General features: G+C 40.5%; 1 protein-coding gene across 2 annotated transcripts; it reads left to right on the top strand.

Annotated features, from left to right (window-relative positions):
* Nucleotides 1-1,758: 1,758 nt before the first annotated feature.
* Nucleotides 1,759-17,416, top strand: inka2 (inka box actin regulator 2). Of its 2 annotated transcripts, none has more exons than XM_020636721.3 (2): nucleotides 1,759-2,386; nucleotides 14,148-17,416. In XM_020636721.3, the coding sequence occupies exons 1-2, from the start codon at nucleotides 2,315-2,317 to the stop codon at nucleotides 15,375-15,377; spliced, it is 1,302 nt and encodes a 433-aa protein (XP_020492377.2). In that variant the 5' UTR covers nucleotides 1,759-2,314; the 3' UTR covers nucleotides 15,378-17,416. The 2 variants fall into 2 exon arrangements, with proteins under 2 accessions (XP_020492377.2, XP_065810738.1); XM_065954666.1 differs by lacking the exon at nucleotides 1,759-2,386 and adding an exon at nucleotides 12,861-12,956.
* Nucleotides 17,417-17,548: the final 132 nt, after the last annotated feature.

The following is a 17,548-nucleotide window of genomic DNA, read 5'->3' on the forward strand; positions in this document are numbered from 1 at the left end:
GTGCCTACAAAGAAAATAATATGTTTATTCATTTCTGCAGGTTTTGTCTGATAAGGGTCTAGTTTTTCATTAATTTGTGATTCTGAGTTATTTCCTTCAGACAATTTGAACATAATTAACTGGAAACTGTTCTTTTTGCAGATGTTAAGTGTTTGGTCTTTTGGTGTCCTAACTTCTCAAAAATGAGGCTTTAATGAGTTGCATACCGTGATTAATGATGAACTGTTAATAATGAGCAGTCTGAAGATATATGAAGGGAATGTTTCACAACTCTCTGATGGTTCATTGACCATTAAAACCTAATGAAAAACAATCAATATAACTCATTCATGAAATGAAACATTAACATCATATCATATTGATTTCTGAGAGGCTTTTTAAAAACAAATAAAGAAAATGGACTATACAAGACAACCGAGGACATGAATTAAATATCAACTCGAAACACAATTTAGGTAACCATTAAATAAAAAGGGAAGCATGCTGGGAGTTGATGTCACAAAGTGGGTGTGTTCAACAATCAATATTCATATTGATTCAGAATCATTGATCAGAATATTCTGATTGCATTTGGAAAGAAAAACAAGCTGTGAATATTCTTTGTAGCTGCTGTGGGTCAAAGCTGAAAGTGTGAATGCAAAGACTCTGCATAGAATCACTGATTATATCTCAACTGCTTTTCCTTTCATTATTATCAGTGGTTTAGTAATTAAACAACAATGTTGCAGGAACAGTCAAAATGACACTGCACAAATAGAATCACATTATGTGGCTGTATGAACAAAACTGAAGTTTTGATGAAACTGATGAAATATTCATCTTTAGATAGATAGATATCTTTAGTTCATTTATTAGTTTCTGACTCTGTCCATCTTTCTCTCTGTCTATCCATCTGGGACTCATCACTCACCAACATCAGGCCTGATGATAAAACTTCCAGATGACAGAAGCATATCAGAGGGCACAGAGTTTCCCAAGTGAAAGCTAAATATCTTTGTTGAGTGGAGAGGAAGTGGTGAAAAAAAGGTCTGGATTAGGTTATTTCATGTATGTGATGTATTATATGTTACCCCATGGGCTGCACCTTACAGTCTCCCTCATCCTTTTTATTTTCACTATAAATCTTGTGAAATGGTTCAATTCATGTGCAAAAACTCTGTGTTCAATGCACAGCCACGCCTCACAAACAGTTCAGCCAGGTTAGATTAGAGGGCTTTAGGGCTTTGAACGTACAGAGAACACAAGTCAACAATTTCCTCAATGTAAACACTGCATTTAATTGGATTATTTAAGCGGTTTCCACTAAACGCTTCTCCTTCTGTTTCCTTTTTGAAACATAATTATTTCAAGAGCATGTATCTCCTCAACATCTGCAAGTTGCAGTAGATTTGTTGAGTGTTTTTGCCACAATATAAAGACATGTCAAATCTATATAATGCGATTGATAAACAACTTGCAGATTTGGTTCCTTGTACAGGCACCTCTTCCTTCCCTTCTTTATTGAGTATTATATCCGGGTTAAGCAACAAAAGTGTGTGGCTCAGGTGTTTCCTCTCAGCCTTCAGTGAAGGTGGGCAGGAAGCTGCCCCTATGGCTGCCTCATGACACATATGGTTTCCTTTAGACACATCCTTAATAAACTTCCTCCTTCAGTCCAACAGTGGCTACAGAGTCAGTGCTGGACTGTCAGTGTTATGATATAAAGACACTTTGATTTTTGTTTTATGCGTTTCCAGCCGCTCAAACCATCTGATCCTTCAGCATGGATTCAAATATTTCCAGATGTTTTTCCTCTTTCTTTTCTCGAATATCTGAGAAATTATTTCAAGCTGCTGTGGGCGAATGGACGGTGGATCCTGGTTTGATCCCAGTTTGAATGAGGTTTGGTCTGTCCTGGGTTGCCTGAGGAACTCACTCATTGGAGGAAATTGGATGGACAACGTAGGCGCTCCTCTTGAATGGGAATACAGCAGAGGGGAAAACACACAGACAGAAGGCTGACAGGAGCAGCAGAGCCCTCACAAACACACAGAGTGGTCTTTTGATGCAGCCATATGAAGGACCCCATTAGTATTTCTTGAGTAAACGCATTTTCGTCATCAGGAGTTGTTTATTTTAATCAAAGGATTCGCGTCATTACGAGCCGCGCGCGCATTCCTTGACAGGATTTGCGCATCTCCAGACGCAAACAGTTGGGTTTTTTTTTTTTGCTCGCCACGAGAGCGATGTTTTAATTTTCCTGCCCGCGAGACGAGCTTTCAGAGTCATGCACGAGCGGCTGCTGGCGGAGCGTTTCATCTGAGATTCAAAAAAAATGGAACAACAGCTCTCCAAACCGGAATGCAAAAACATGGATGCGTGTCTGAGGCGGCTGAAGCAAGAGCTGGTATGTTGTGTTTTATCTACATTTACAAATGCTTTACTTTATTCATTATTTAATATGAATAGTTCTAAATGTGCAAACAGGCTCGCTTATGCAGGGTATAGTAGTTCTACCTTCATTTATTCTAAATAAAATCGCTTTCATCTCAGGTTTCTGTGTCCCAGCGGACCTCTTATATTCCAGCGTCCAGCTTTGGTGGGGGGCTGCGTGTGTATTTTGAAAATCGCATTAATGTGTGTGGGCTTAAAGCTCTGAGCACACCAGAGGCATGTGTACATATCCTATCTGTCCACACATCTGGGACAGATGTTTTAAAGCTTAATGGATTCAAGATAGCTTTTACTCTTCCCAAAAAGAGAACTGCTCTTCAGATGCCCCGTATTTGAAGTAGTTGTACAACATTGAAAGTAGTTTAGTTTATTATTATCTTCAGGTGTTGCAATGGATCAATGATTCAAGCAGAAATGCTGGTTCATTCATTCATTCAAAACAATCACTGGATTAATAAATAAGGAAAATATCAATAGTTGTGGTCCTTTATTACCCTGTTGTGAGGTTTTACTGTCACAGAGAGGAGGGGGTGAAATTGGCAGAAACAGTGAGTTGCATCATATTATTATGATCTCAATGAATCTGTCAGTCTTTCTCATCCAATGTGTTTATATCCCCTCTCCTCTAACAAACACATTTGTTTGACTTAGACAGTTTTAGAGTGCAATCTCGTACCCTTGTCTTTTAAATGTAAAAACAAAACATGTAAGCTGCACCCTCACACCGGAATCATTTGGCAGTGACACGCTGTAGACCTATTTTCAAAGGAGCCTTAACTGGCACAGATTTCATTTGGAATCATCTTCAAAGCAGGCAGATTCTGTTTTTTTCTTCTATCAGGGCATGGCCCACAGAAAAGCCTCGCATGGTTGCGTTTTCTGCAACCTGATCTGCTCCGTGACTGCTTGATTCACCTCTCTGAACGAGCCACACGTCTGTGAAGTGGCACTCTGAGATTTCAGAGGTAGTAGACGTGGATGCCAGGATGACATGTTGTGTTAAAGCTGCCATATCACTGTTTGGTAACATAATAGAAAAAGCGTTGTGCCACGCTGGGGATCAAACAGAAGAAACAGAGAGCAGATGCCGGTTAAAAAGCCGAGGCAGTCTCCCACTGCACAGGACCATGTGGGATGCAATCTGTTGTTCAGAAAATAAGAGGCGTGGATGCCAAGGTTGTCACTTTTCTTTGCACTGTGACAGATTTTCATCCAATGCTCATTGGAGAGTGTTAAACCCGCTCCTTCAAAAAACAGATCTCAAATATAATGAACAGACCTACAGCTGTGATGTTGCATATTCCTCATAATCACTTGCTACACTTAAAAACACTTTTGTTGGTTTTTTAATTAACTTTTGCCTACTTACTTATTCAGAAATGCACATTTAACCCAAGATAATAATGAGGCAGATGAAGAAATTTAACTTTTTTTGTTTTGCAGAATTCTATTAGTTTCCACCGTTCTCTGTCCTGTGTGAAAATCGGCCAGAAAGCTGTTGGTACTTTTGTAATTAATCACAATCAATTTCAAGTTTCAACTAATTAATGGAGTGAATGTTATAATATCATAATAATGCAGCACTTACAGATTGATTTGGTGCACTTCATTTCCCATTCCACAAACAGCAATAATGAATACAGATGATGTTCATTGTAATGATTGCACAACATGAACATGTTCATTTATATTATGAAGTGTAACACTGTGCTCATCTGAGCTGTTTGCTGTAAGGGAGGAGTTGGGATTTTGAAACATATATCCCTCCAGCTGATTAGATAGCATGGCACAACATTTTTCTATTATGTAATCAAAGTACAGAATAGATCTGCAGGCAGCCTTTTTTTCTAGTCAATCCCAGAATAATGCCACTTTTAAAAATTGCTATTACATTAAATCAACATATATGTTGGTGCATAGATCTCATCTGTTTATATACATTTACTGTCTCTTTACTTTGCTGCCCTTTTACAATAAGTTGATGTCCTCATTCAGAAACACTTAAAGTGATATCATCACTTTGTATGACATCAGACCTCTATGAAACAGAGATAAAAAGGTTTGAAATCAGTTTAGACCAATTGATTTTATACTGTTAAGTAATGAATGTACACTAGTTGCTGCCAGAAACACATGAGAAACTCCATCCCAAGACCAAAAAACTGCAGTATGCTTTCCAAATGTTTCACAACTTTCTCATGCAGGTTGGACCTCTAATGAGGAGATGAAACCTACGAATGGTCGCTTTAAAGGTTGGCCCTGTTAGTTTGCAATGCTTGTGACATTGTAGAAATGTGAGCATGGCACTGAAAGCTAAAAGGAGTGAGAGTAAAATCATGTAATTTACAACTGTGAACCCAATGCTGCACAGTAGACCACATGAAACTCAATGCACTGTGAGCTCTCAAAGAAGACAAGTGTCACACACGTGTGAACAGTGTCAAGGGTCGGGGGTGGGGGGAGATGGGTAGAGGGGTTCAGTCTGTGTGGGGTAGTGTCAGGTCACGCTTGAACAGTTGACCCTTCACCTGACTACGTCTGGGGCTATTTCTCCTGACTGCTGACCACATCCAACACAGCAGTGAGGCTCAGACTCAAACCTGAGGCGGCAGATCAGTTTCAATTGAGGAATGTTTTATCATTTTTCACTACTGTCATTTGTGCTACTGCAAACAGGCCTTAAACATCCACATGGAACTTTGAAAAGCTCTGCAAGGCTCCATAGAAACAATGATATATTTTTAAGTCCACGCATGACTCATTATGCATATGGCAGAGAAAGAGAAAGACTCATAAAAATGAAAAACCTAAGCCCTTCCTGCTTAGAGTGATAAAAAAACCGCTGACATGCCTTTGAGTCATCATGTCTAAATGTTGGGTTCACACCTGCTTAACACCAGAGTTTCAGACACTAAAGCATAACTCAAACCTGTTGATGTCATCTCTGTTGAAGCTTCTTTTATATGCATCATACTTCTTTCATCCCCTACCACACCTGAGGCACATTTCAAACACAACTGTCATCTCCCAATTCAACACCAAAGCCTGAAAGTGTGAGGTCATGAAATCTGAGGGGGGGAAAAAACACAAGTGCCAAATATACTGAAAGCACAGTGTCTTTATAGTTGCATGTTCTTTGTTACCTTTTGGGCGTGGGATCAGAAAACTGAACACAACACAAAGCAGTGTATAGTGGTTTAACTCTGAGCCTCTTTTGTGTTGTGCCTCCCTCACAGCTCCTATTCTCTAACAGGCCCTTCCTTCCCTTCGGCTAAAATTGGCCCTGCTCTTGGTGGCAGCTGTGTGGTTTTGCATGGATGATCATTGTGTTGGAGATGGAGCCACTAACCTTTTAAAAAGCCTGTTTATCATTGTGGGGTGGGGGGGGGGGGACATACAGTAACCTTCTTTATTATGGTTTATTGTCTGGAAATCACTGCTGAAGACAGTTAGGAGTTATTATGTCAAGAGACAGTTAAGTTGTTAATTTCGCTGCAGCTGCTGTATGCACACATGTGACTCTGCTGGTCTAAGACTTCTTCTCTGTCTTTACTAAACAAACATGTTTATTATGTCTCATGAGTTTTAATTCAATACTTTGTGTGATTTCAAATGGCTATTTCAGGCTAAAAGCTATTGGATTTTTGGATTGTTCAGTGACTTAAGTGGAAGATGTGTTATGTAATGCATTAAACAGAAGTAATTGATTTTTTTGGGGAAACCTGGGGGCAGTGGAACAAACTGTAAACAGAGCACTAACTAACGATCACCCATTAAGTTGTTCAGAGGTTCCAGTTTTGGAAGAACCAACAAATGTGTCCAATATTGACTCTCGTTTTAGCTCTCTTTTGGTCTCCACCAACTCCTCAGAAATAATATGGCTAAATATTCAACTTCAGTGTGCCCTTTTTTGTTGTGTTTAATGTTACACCAGCCTCCTAATAAGGAAATAATTGTATTAACTGAACCAGAAGCATTGTGGGCTGTAAAACAAAATAATTAGCTGGAAGTTACTGAAACGCTCTATCAAGCAGCAAACTGATGATTGAAGAAATTATTCTCTTTTGATATGAAGAACATTTTCACATTCCAAATAGTCATTTGATGTAGTTTTAATATGACAATAATCCAGGTCCATATAAAACATGGACGTAGCCTCAGTGACATCAACTAATGGTTTTGGAAGAGGCGTTATGAAGCCCAACAATGGCGATTGTCATATTCTGATTGCTGAACCAAACTCTCTTCTGGCTAATCAAGAAGCAGGCATATAACTAGCATATTCCAAACAATATAAACAACACAGACAAGGCTGACAGTTTAAGGCCAGTAACAGGATTTCACTTTTGTGAAGCCTAACCTCCTGACAAACAGCTAATGTGACAGCCTGTCAGTACAGTACTCTCACCGCCGTACAGTTTTTATTAATGAAGGAATAAACTATAGGGCGTTAAGCTGTTTTGGAACCAGTTTTTTAATGTTTATTTCTGCTGTAATAATCTCCATTTTGAAAGAGGACCACTTAGGAATTCCTTGGTTATTGCAGCCTGCCTCAAGTGGACACTAAAAGAACTGCAGTTTTTTGCAGTTCATATCTTCATTTGGCTTCATTTGTCAACACTGGAGGTTTCTAATTGCAATAACCAAAATGCAACCTTAAAGTCCATTAAATCCCATTGTATTTATAATCCAAAACACTATAATCCCCACTGAAACACAAGCACATTAAAAAGACATGTGCAGTTTATACATATAGACATATGAGCTTCATAATGAAATGCATTGGAGCATACAGAGGCCCATCTATTTTCATCTGAAGTGAGTGGTCAAATGCTCTTAAGAGGCACCAACAACCCACTCATCAAGAAGGCTTATAGCAAACATCCATTTTCATCAGGAAATACTTCTCTAGTTTCAAACTGTGTTTGATGTGAGACAAAGAGGAGGGAAAGGACCTGGACTCTGCAGAATTATCATCTCACTTGATGTCACCACTTTGGGCTGAAGAACTGGACGTGCACTTTCACTGCCCACACACAAGGTGCTGACGTCAATAGCTGCGTTATCAAGTAATCTAGCTAACGGTCATTGCTTCCAGTGCAGATTTTTTAGACAAGAAGACAGCAACATGGCTCCAAGACTGTCTCCAAATTTGATCTGCCAAAGATAATGACATGGATCCTCATCATCCTGCCCCCACAGCAGCTTTGTTTTTATGATGGCAAACCAGGAAACAAGCTATTAAACCAAGTCCTTCTCTAGAAAGATGATGGACATTAAGTCAAAGAAACAGTGGTTATTATACTTTAAAAAGAGTCTGTTATAAAGGGAAGATTGGCCAAATTCTCCAGTTACATCTTTTTGTAGATTGTATTTTCTCTGCCAAGCTTTTGTGATTTCAGTCGCTGAGATCTGAGACAAAAATTGAGGTGAATGTAATGTCTCTTTCAGGGCTCTCAGCATTGAAGTATTTAAATATGCATGAGCATCATCCCTTTCCAGAAACAAGGTTCCCATTGCTGTGGATAATCCACAGAACTCCTTCATAAGAACTCTTTTTTTTTTCAGTATAAAGTAACACCAATGAGAGGAGTATAGAGTAAAGTCTTTATATTATTCAAAGAGTCTTCCAAAATTAATGAAAAACACATCATGCTTTTTAAAATGACCTACATAAGCATGTTTTGGTGGGAAGCCCCTTCGGGCAGGAGTTCACATTGTTTGTCATTGTCTCTAAAACTCATACAAATCACTGAAACGACTTGTGACTTTTAACCCTTTTGGTTGGTTATATTTAGGCACCGACAGTAAATCATTGTGCTCAACACCATTAGACCCTGTTAGAAGAGTTCTACCAGTTTATGAATACAACACTATTTGTAGAGCCTTTTTCAGATATGCACTCAGGATAATATCTAGATATTTAGAGGAGGACTTCTCTGGAGATTCTCCCGACCTAGTCGTTCACATATGTTCCTCACAGCTGGAGACTCTCCCTGTCAGAGGGGAGGGGGGGCGGGGGATTTCCAAAGGTAAGACGTGACGTAAAAAAACAGCGTGGAAGTAGCAACAGAGTCCGCTACACGACGCTATAATGAGAATATTTGTCTTTATATCAATGCTTTGTGTAATCCAATGGAATGACAACATCCACAAAAGAGAGGAGAACAACAAACTGACGAACAGAAAACATAATGCAGCCGTTTAATTACGTACACGGAGATCATAGTGGTCATGTGCAGACACTTTAGGCAGTCACTGTATATAAACGTCATTGGCTCAAACTGAATCCTCTGGAGTATATGCTGCCGCGTTCAGACATCAGCTCACTCGGATTTTCTGCGGATAAAATACTAGGAGTCTGGCCGGAGGAACTCCGGGTAGCCAAATCTCCTGAGTTTTTCAGGAGATTTCCGTATGTGTGAAAAGGGTTAAAGATTCAGGAAGACATGTAATTGGTGAAAATAACTAATAAAACAAAACACATCTCAAATACAGGAATAACAGCCCCTCGTGTCCAAGTCTGACAGTATGTGATCAAACATTAATGATCCTGCCGCTTAAGAGATTCCGAGGCTCAGTGATTTGTAATTTAAGAGGTCATCATATAAGAGGTATTTCTGTCCATTACTCTTTTATTGAACATTATTCACACTTCTCTCTCCCTCGTCTAAACTTGACCCTGAAGGCATTTGAGCCAAACAGAGTCGCCGTATAAACTTTTGAGTCAAAGCAGCATTCATTGCTGTGAGCACAGTAATTTATCTCTTTCAGTGAATTCTCCACAGCTTTATTGCCCTCTTGGTTTTGACCTCGGGGCTGTCCACAGCGCTCTGTGGCGTGTCCAGCAGTTTCAGTCACAGAGACCCTCTCTGTATCTGACCCACACAGCCCACCATTCATTTTTAATTAGGGTTGGAGGTGGAGGGAGGGTGGAGTACATAAACTACTGCTGCTGCTGGCTTGCTACTTCTAAACAGGAAGACCTTTCGGGCCTGATAACCTTGGCCTGGTTGTTTCCTCCGCCTTCAGCCAATAACAAATAAAACAACAACAGTGAAAGGTCTGTGATTCTGAGCCAGAATCAAGCTGAGGTTTGTTTTCGGTTTCTCCTTTGTGTGCGTTATTTCCTATTTCTCACCTAATAATGCAATGAATGTATGTCAGTGAACACAACATGCACACACACGTACACGTCGTAAATAAGACAGTGACTTCATTCAAGCGAGACATGTCTGGGCATGTGAGAGCGTAGTGGGTTTACACTGATTTATTTTCCCTCCATAACTGAAGGAGGTAATATTAAGGCTGCCATGAAGGTTGGGAGGAACACCGATTTATTTATTCTTTGTCGTATATAATTCACTAGCATGTATACTAAATGGTCAATTAATGCATTTTAACTGTAGATGGATTTCAAGGTGAGACTATGAATTGGAGAATCAGCAATCAGTTGTCTAGCAATTTTTAATAAGCCTTTATTCAACATTAATTCAAGTCTACCAGCCATTGTTCTTAAACTTTGAAGCATTCAGTCTTTAATTGGCAATTATATCTGGTTGGCTGGCATCTCTGCAGCCACAGAAGAAGAAGAAGAAGTGGGGGACGAAGAGGGGGGAATCTGGACAGTCCCCGTTGGTCTTTCTTTCATTCATTCAGCAGATTTTCACTTGGCTTAGTTTTTAAAGTGATCTTTTTATAGAAATGCACGCTTGATGGATTAAATGGATGAAATAGTCTGGAGGGCTTTAATTCAAAAAGAAGATTTAACTAAACTTCTAAAGACTGGGTTAATGATGCCAGTGTTTCTGGGCAGTACAGCAATTCCCTGCAGCCCAAATTTCATCCCAGTTGTCTTATTAAATTAGATTATACCGACCTTTTTTCCCCCATCTCTCCCTCTTTCTTTTTTTGTACGGGTAAGACCTTTAGGTGCTTGAGTCGGTTGTGTCAGGTCAGCGTCCTGCGTGTTTTCTTTGCCCCTACTAGGCCCAGAGTGATTCACACATTGTTAAAATAAGACATCTCAGGATGAATAACATTTCTGAACTACAACATGCTGCAGGATATTACTGTAAAGTCACTTTAAGCATCCTGAATGAAAGCTGAAAAGGCTGACATATTTGGGCCACAAAGTTCAGCTTGAAATGGCAGTGCTGTAGCGCCTAGAGTAAGTTGGCATGGTAAAGGTGGAATAATGGGCTTCAGTTTACGTCTGTTCCTCTGTTTTTTCTCCCAAAGGCACAATATGAATTATTTATGTGTCCTTAGAATAGAAATACCAGTAAACAACTCAGTGTGTTTTAAATAACCAGTGGGAATGCCTGTGTGTTCAGGGGGGATAATGGGAAAGTTGCATGAGAGAGTTGAATTAGGGTGTTTTTGGTGAGCATGTGCAAACAGGTGTGGCGCTTTCAGACTGAATTAGAGTAGACTGCTTTGGAGATAATATTTCAAAAACAGATTTAATGCATGTGAGTGGTCCAGGTTTCAGCAGAAACTCAGAGTGTGGTAATCCTTTAGCTGATCCCTGCATAAACTTACTAAAGCCACATGTCTGCCTCTGAAGACGTAACAACAATATGAAAATCTGCACGTCATCTCGTCTTCAGACTATTTGACCTTTGATGTGGAGGAAAGTAAACGTAATTATGCGCTCTTTTCCAGTCGCTCCTGGGACACAGGGGAATTACAACTAATGAAGTCAGCCATATGTGGAGTGCACAAAAGACAAGAGACAACCTGATTGTGCTAATTACTACCTTCACTGACTAATTCAGCGAGCCAACGGGAGGCTCATAGGCTTTTGTTCCCAGCATGTGCATTGATAGGCTTATTATCTGATCTTGGAGGATATTCACGCCCCTGTGCACCTACTCAGCCATATGTTAGAGACGAGTAGAGTAGCCCAGAGGTTAAATGTTAATGGTGCATGGTATTGGATAAGTGTCAAGGTACAGACCATGTGAAATGGACTGTGCTTACACATTATAGTCCTCAATTGATTGCACAGTAAATAGAATATTAATCAGCAATACTTCTAAAGATCAATTAAGTCATTTATCAAAGAGGAGTGGAACATTTTCAGGTGCGAGCTGCTTGAATTTTATTTTTTTCTGTGCTTGATTTTACTTCTTTTTTTTTTTTTTTTTAAACAGAAAAGCTTTTATTTTAGTATAAAAATGTACTTCAACATTTAAATTCATTTCATACACAAAAGTGCTGCTGTTCATAGATGTGAGTACAGCGTAAGAGTCTACAGCATGTGTTTTTGCAGCTCTGAGATGTACTTCACACAGCAAAAGCTTAATGCTAACATCTGCACGCCATCATTCTCAAAATGACATTGCCAACTTGCTGACTTAAGGCACGTTTAGGTTTTGCCATGAATTACATCTTAGCTTGTTGTGTTGACATTTAAACATTTGCTTATAAACCCTTAATAGTATGACTAAGGCTTTAAGTACTGTTGATTAACTAAAGTAATGGATTAAATAAAAGCTTGAAATTGACCCAATAATAGCGCTACATTAAAAGTAAATAGGATCACCAACGCAGTATTGATCCTCTTGATCCAATGAATGTTGGTACATAACATCATGGCAATCCGATCAATAGTTGTTTTTATATTAATTTACCAAAAAACCCCTAGCTGTTAACCCCATGCGGTGTTTGAGGCAAACTCTAGAGCTCAACAGAGTCAGTTCATTGAAGCCTCAGAGGACAACAAATGTTAGTTGTTGACATAATCTGGACTGAGTTGACATTAGCTTTATAGAACCAAATAAAAGTCTAAATTTCACCTTAGAATTATACATTAGAGAGATCTGAATATTTGCCTATTTTATGTAGCTATACACCTTTAAACCTACAGTAAATGTAGCACCAGAACGTTTTTTATTCATAACAGTTGTCGGGTTTCCCAGAAAAATCCCACATTCTGCAACCTTTCCGTCTCTCACGGTGCTTATAGGTAGCTTTGTTTATGATGTTGTCAGTTGCCCTGCACGGCTACTTTTCCCACAAAACAATCACTGCTCCCTCAAGATTAAGTAGCACAGCCTGGTGTAATGTACCTCCGACAACTCCCCCTCCCTTCTCCATTCTATAACCCCCCTCATGTGTTCTTATGGTGTCATCTATAATTAAATCCATCAACAGTTTTCTCTTGGACATCTAAACATATGTCGAGGGATTCCCTCCCCTCTTCCCATCCCTGATCATCCGGCTGACTCTCAGCATCCCTCTCACTGTTTCCCCTTCTTGCTCCTCTCATTGTCAGTCTGTTTCCGCTTGAGTGACCCCACCCTCCCCCTCTACTGTTTGGGGGTTATGGTCTAGACGGAAAGCGCTGATTGGTTTTCACACCCAGCTGTGAACCCCCATTGGAGGGAGATAAATATAGAGGCCGTCAGACTGAACAGTTTGAAAGGTGAGAGACAGTGACAGGCTGGCAGAGGTGCAGAGTAACAACGAGACAGACAGTGATATCTATACCTCTATTTTGGGGAAGTTTATAGAAGGTAAGATGCAGGTTTTGATTTCTGAGATTCATGAAATTTGTTTTTTAAAGTATGAGCTGTGAGTTCTGCAAGTTCTCGTTTTACATTATCAGGAGTTGTTTCATTTAAAGATACCTGTTTGTTTTTGTAAAAGAGGCCTGTTTTATTTTCAATAATCCATTAATTATTAACTGACAGTTGTCTCTTGTTGTGTTTTAGCTGACACATCTAGATAATATGCTTGTTGATCAGGGCTGTCTGTTGGAGGTGTGCTTTCAGAGTTTCTGGCCAACATTCTCACACACTTGCACGTTTTCCAAAATTCCTTGCATGCTGCTTCTTGTCTTCCCATTGACTTTCAAGAAAAGAGGTTGACTCATCGAGCAGTGTCTACCTTTACAAATGTGAGCGAATTGACAAACCTTAACCTGTCATTATATTCAAAGAATGATTAAAAGTCTGGGTCAAGGTGTGAAAGGATTTAAGCCTACAAGTTAAGACACACGTCACGCTGCTGCCTCTGGGCTTCCTGTCTGGCTTTGAGAGAAGGTGGTTGGTCCAGATCACATGACACAGGCTCTTAAAAAGATGAGAGCAGAAACGAGACAGCGTAGCAGGCGAGATAAAAGCTGAGTGCATGATTACTGCTGTGCCAAGCGAAGTAAGAATGAAGACAAAGAGCTTGATGGAGAAGATTATGGACGAATGGAGGGTAAAAGAAAAACTGAGATAAAAAGACTAAGAGACTGAGATAAAGTAGGAGAGTGTGCCTGTTTTACAGCTGTCATATGTTGGATCCTTTCTCGTACGCATGCCATATGGACCCTGGTCTGCCATCCAAAACTGGGTCACATGACCCATAATTAAACAAGGTCCTTGAAAGCAGCTTGAGGTTCACAAGAGAAGAGTCTAACTGACACAGTCAGACAAAAGCAGGAATGATACCAGGCTTTTTATTCATATATACATGTATATGATTCTTTGGACTATCCCAGCTTTAGAGGTTTGATTGGATTATTGCTGCTATAAAGATTATTGATTATCAAAATTGTGGAAATGTGTCTTTGATGGATGATGGATAGGTCTTGCAAGTGCCTGATGAGTGAAATGATTGGGTTAATGAGCTATACAAGGGACTTAAGCTGTAGTTCTTAACTGGAAATTTTGAATCAAAGTCCATCCCCATAATCATTTTGCTCTGTCTCCTTGCAGGTGTCTATGAAAGAAGCCGGAGATGGCCTTCATGCTCAGATGAATTCAATGATGGGAGCCCTTCAGGAACTCAAGCTCCTTCAAGTTCAGACAGCGCTAGAAAGCCTTGACATTTCCGGCCGGCCCATTAACCGTGGAATCCCACATTCTGCTCCACCAGCTCAAGCATCAGCTACAGCAGTTTTAACCTCAGAAAAGGATCACAGCCAATCCATGCCCGAGGTACCCAGTCCGAGTCCAATGCAAAGTCCAAGACCATCTTTGGAGAGCAGAAACACATTTAGCAGAGATGAAAGGAATTTGTCACGAAACAGAAGCAGCATGGGTACCTCATCTTCCTCAGCATCCAGCCTTGAGAGTGAGAGCGAGACAAGTGAAAGAAGTGCAAGAAGCAGAAATGACCTTGACTCTATTCCCAAAAGATGGTCAGGTTACACTGCCCCGCAGGTGGATTTTTATGGACCAATGGTGGGGAACCCTCCACCAGAACTGTACCCTCAACCACAGGCTCCCCGGCGTGCTCAGGCGGTGGACCTGCCTGGAATACTGTACAGCCTCTCCAGAGAGGGCCCTTCATTAGACAGTGACTACTCCCAAGATAGCACAGATGACGGGAGTGACTGGACGTCTTCGCTCATGAGCCGCAGCCGCAACCGTCAGCCCTTAGTACTGGGGGACAATGTCTTTGCCGACCTTGTGGGCAACTGGCTCGACTTGCCTGAGGTGGAGAGGGAAGACATCAAGGAGGAGGAGAGGAGGAAGACGAGAGAGGAGAGGACAATGGATGGAGGGGCAGACAGACCAGACACCCCAGCTCACCCTCTTCGCAACAGTCGCTCACAGGAGATCTGCAAGAAGTTCTCGTTAACCACAAATATCTTCAAGAAGTTCTTGCGCAGCGTCCGGCCTGACAGGGACAAGCTGCTAAAGGAAAGGCCTGGCTGGATGGCTCCTGAGTTGTCTGAGGGTGACATTGTCAAGAGGCCAAAGAAACTGGTTCCAAAGAGTTCCAAAGGCAGTTTTTACCTGCCATTCTGGGCAAACGGACAGCAGGGAAAAGGCAAGATGTGTCCGCATCTGACTGAAACAGAGAGGAACCACCACCAACACCACTTCCCCCAGGTCCACCAACAGCCATTTGGTGGGATTTATTTAGACCGGAGACAGCCAGAGGCTGGTCTGGAGAAAATGCAGCCATTGTTTGACTACAACACAGCTGTGTGGGTCTGACAGTGGGTCCAACAGACTGCCAGTGATGCCAGGCTGACTGAGTGACAGGTGCAAGGGGATTTTGGCTGTGCTGGAGTGGGGGATGAATGAAATGAACGAGAGGCTTTGACACAGTTATCTTCCAAAAATGAACCAATGAACTTCGCACCCCCAGCAAAATTATCAGGTTCATCATTTTGTCAGACAATCCAAAAAACCTAAACCTCGTTTGCTGTGCATGTATGTGAGTGAGTGCTGGAGAGTGTCTGAGACGGAGTTGGGTGGAAGCATTTTTGAGGACCTATACTACAAGTTTTGTATTATTCAAATTCCATCTTATGTGTGCATGTATGGCTGCTTCTCTGGATGTCTTTAAGACGGTACTTTGAAATGAATCTCAGAATGTCACCATCACCATCAGATCTTTAAAAAACAACCACAGACTTTTTCACTTCCAAACTACCAGACATACTTTTGTGTATCTCACTTCTTTGCATCTATGAATGAAAACACCAACATTTTGGATTGCATGGTTACTGTTTTTATAAGTGATTCTACAAGCAGCTGTTACTGAACGCACTGCCACTAAACACAGCTATAAGCTTCCTTTTGTTTCAAACAGGCCTTGGCGCCTTGGAAAATCAGGTTTAACTAAATCTGTCGGTTTCATTCACCTTTCTCAGGGAATGAATGTATCACAGGAGTAAACTATGAGACACTTCCTCAATTATATGGGTTTCAATACATTTCAAATAAGTCTTGCCTCATCTCATCTTAACAGCAATACAGTGCATGACCAGTTCAAAGGTTGCACATCAAACGTAGAGATTTATCAGTCTAAATCAGCAATTTTTTTGCAAGTTGTTCTGTTGGAAATACTAGTTTTTCTTCCCTGCCATGCAGATAGGGCACATGTTGAGTAAACGGCCCGTCCTCCTGGCTTGTTACGCAGATTGGGGAGGAGGTAAAGATGACACAGCCAATGCTGACTGACTGACTGCCATCTGGTAACCAGTCGTTATGTAAAGCTTGGTTTTCAGACTCAAAAAATATTCAAAAAACTGGCTTGTTTAATCCCAAAACTGCAAGGATTATGATGATGGTGTTACATACTGTATATAGACACACAGGTGAATACATAACAAGGCTGTGACAGTGATGAAACAGATGAGGTAAAGACCTGTAGTCTCTATCAGACAGGATCAAGATTGATTGATGTACAGAACATTGTACATATCTGTCATTGACGTCACAGCAGCAATAACACACATTTACTGTAATATCTCATTGCATGGTTTTCATTATTCCGCCCAGATAAATATGTCACAGTAATATTGCAGTTCTTACCATGACATAATGACAATGCTATGCTTGTATTAAAACCCCAAACTGATGAGTTTATCTCAGACTTACGGTATCTTTTCTCTTGTTTCATAATGTATAATGTCAGTATTATTCATTTCAAGCAGCATTAAGATAGTTTAAAACTAAACTTAAGCTTCCTTCAGAAATGTATATAATAATTCCCTCAGGATTACAAACAATACTGCCGGCAACAACTCAATAGAGTTTGATCTCATAGAGGACCACTGATACGCAGAGACAATCTAATACAACAACTTCTTATAATTAAAAAACTGTTAATTTCACTCACTTTTAAAAGAGATCCCAGACCAATCAATTCAGCCAGCAGGGATTAGGCCTTAGGTCTTTTGAGTGTCTTGGCCATTTGATCCATATGGTGTTGTCTCAGTATTCAGGTCAATACATACTACATATTCAGAGGGTCCAACACACACACACACACACACACACACACACACAGTGTCCACTGAGGTGGCCGTGCCATGATGCACAGTATGAGATGTCATATCACACAATATGTGTATGTAGATGTAACAATTATTTCCTCCTATTTACAGTTGTCCAAGTGTTATTTTCAGCACTGTTGTTGATATTTTTCATCAGGGTTCTGCGAACCTTCAGTAGTGATTCTGTGTCATGTGAACTGTAACACTGTCACTGACTCTTTGTAAATTAAAGATGTTTTCAGAATGAAATGTTTCTCTGTGTCTTCACTTTGTGAATTAAAGCTGAGTGTGTTACTTTGTTGCTGTGTGGAGCAGCTAACACTTGTAGTCCATCCAGACAGACATCCCTGTATGGCTTTTATAGAGGGCTGAAAACAGAAC

This window comes from Labrus bergylta, chromosome 5, assembly GCF_963930695.1.
Source record: "Labrus bergylta chromosome 5, fLabBer1.1, whole genome shotgun sequence".
Taxonomy (NCBI): domain Eukaryota; kingdom Metazoa; phylum Chordata; class Actinopteri; order Labriformes; family Labridae; genus Labrus; species Labrus bergylta.

Excerpts from the sequence above, each read along its gene's own strand:
- inka2 (XM_020636721.3), top strand. The coding sequence starts at position 2,315 with ATGGAACAACAGCTCTCCAAACCGGAATGCAAAAACATGGATGCGTGT. Across the intron at positions 2,387-14,147 it reads GGCGGCTGAAGCAAGAGCTG|GTGTCTATGAAAGAAGCCGG; the intron begins GTATGTTGTGTT and ends GTCTCCTTGCAG.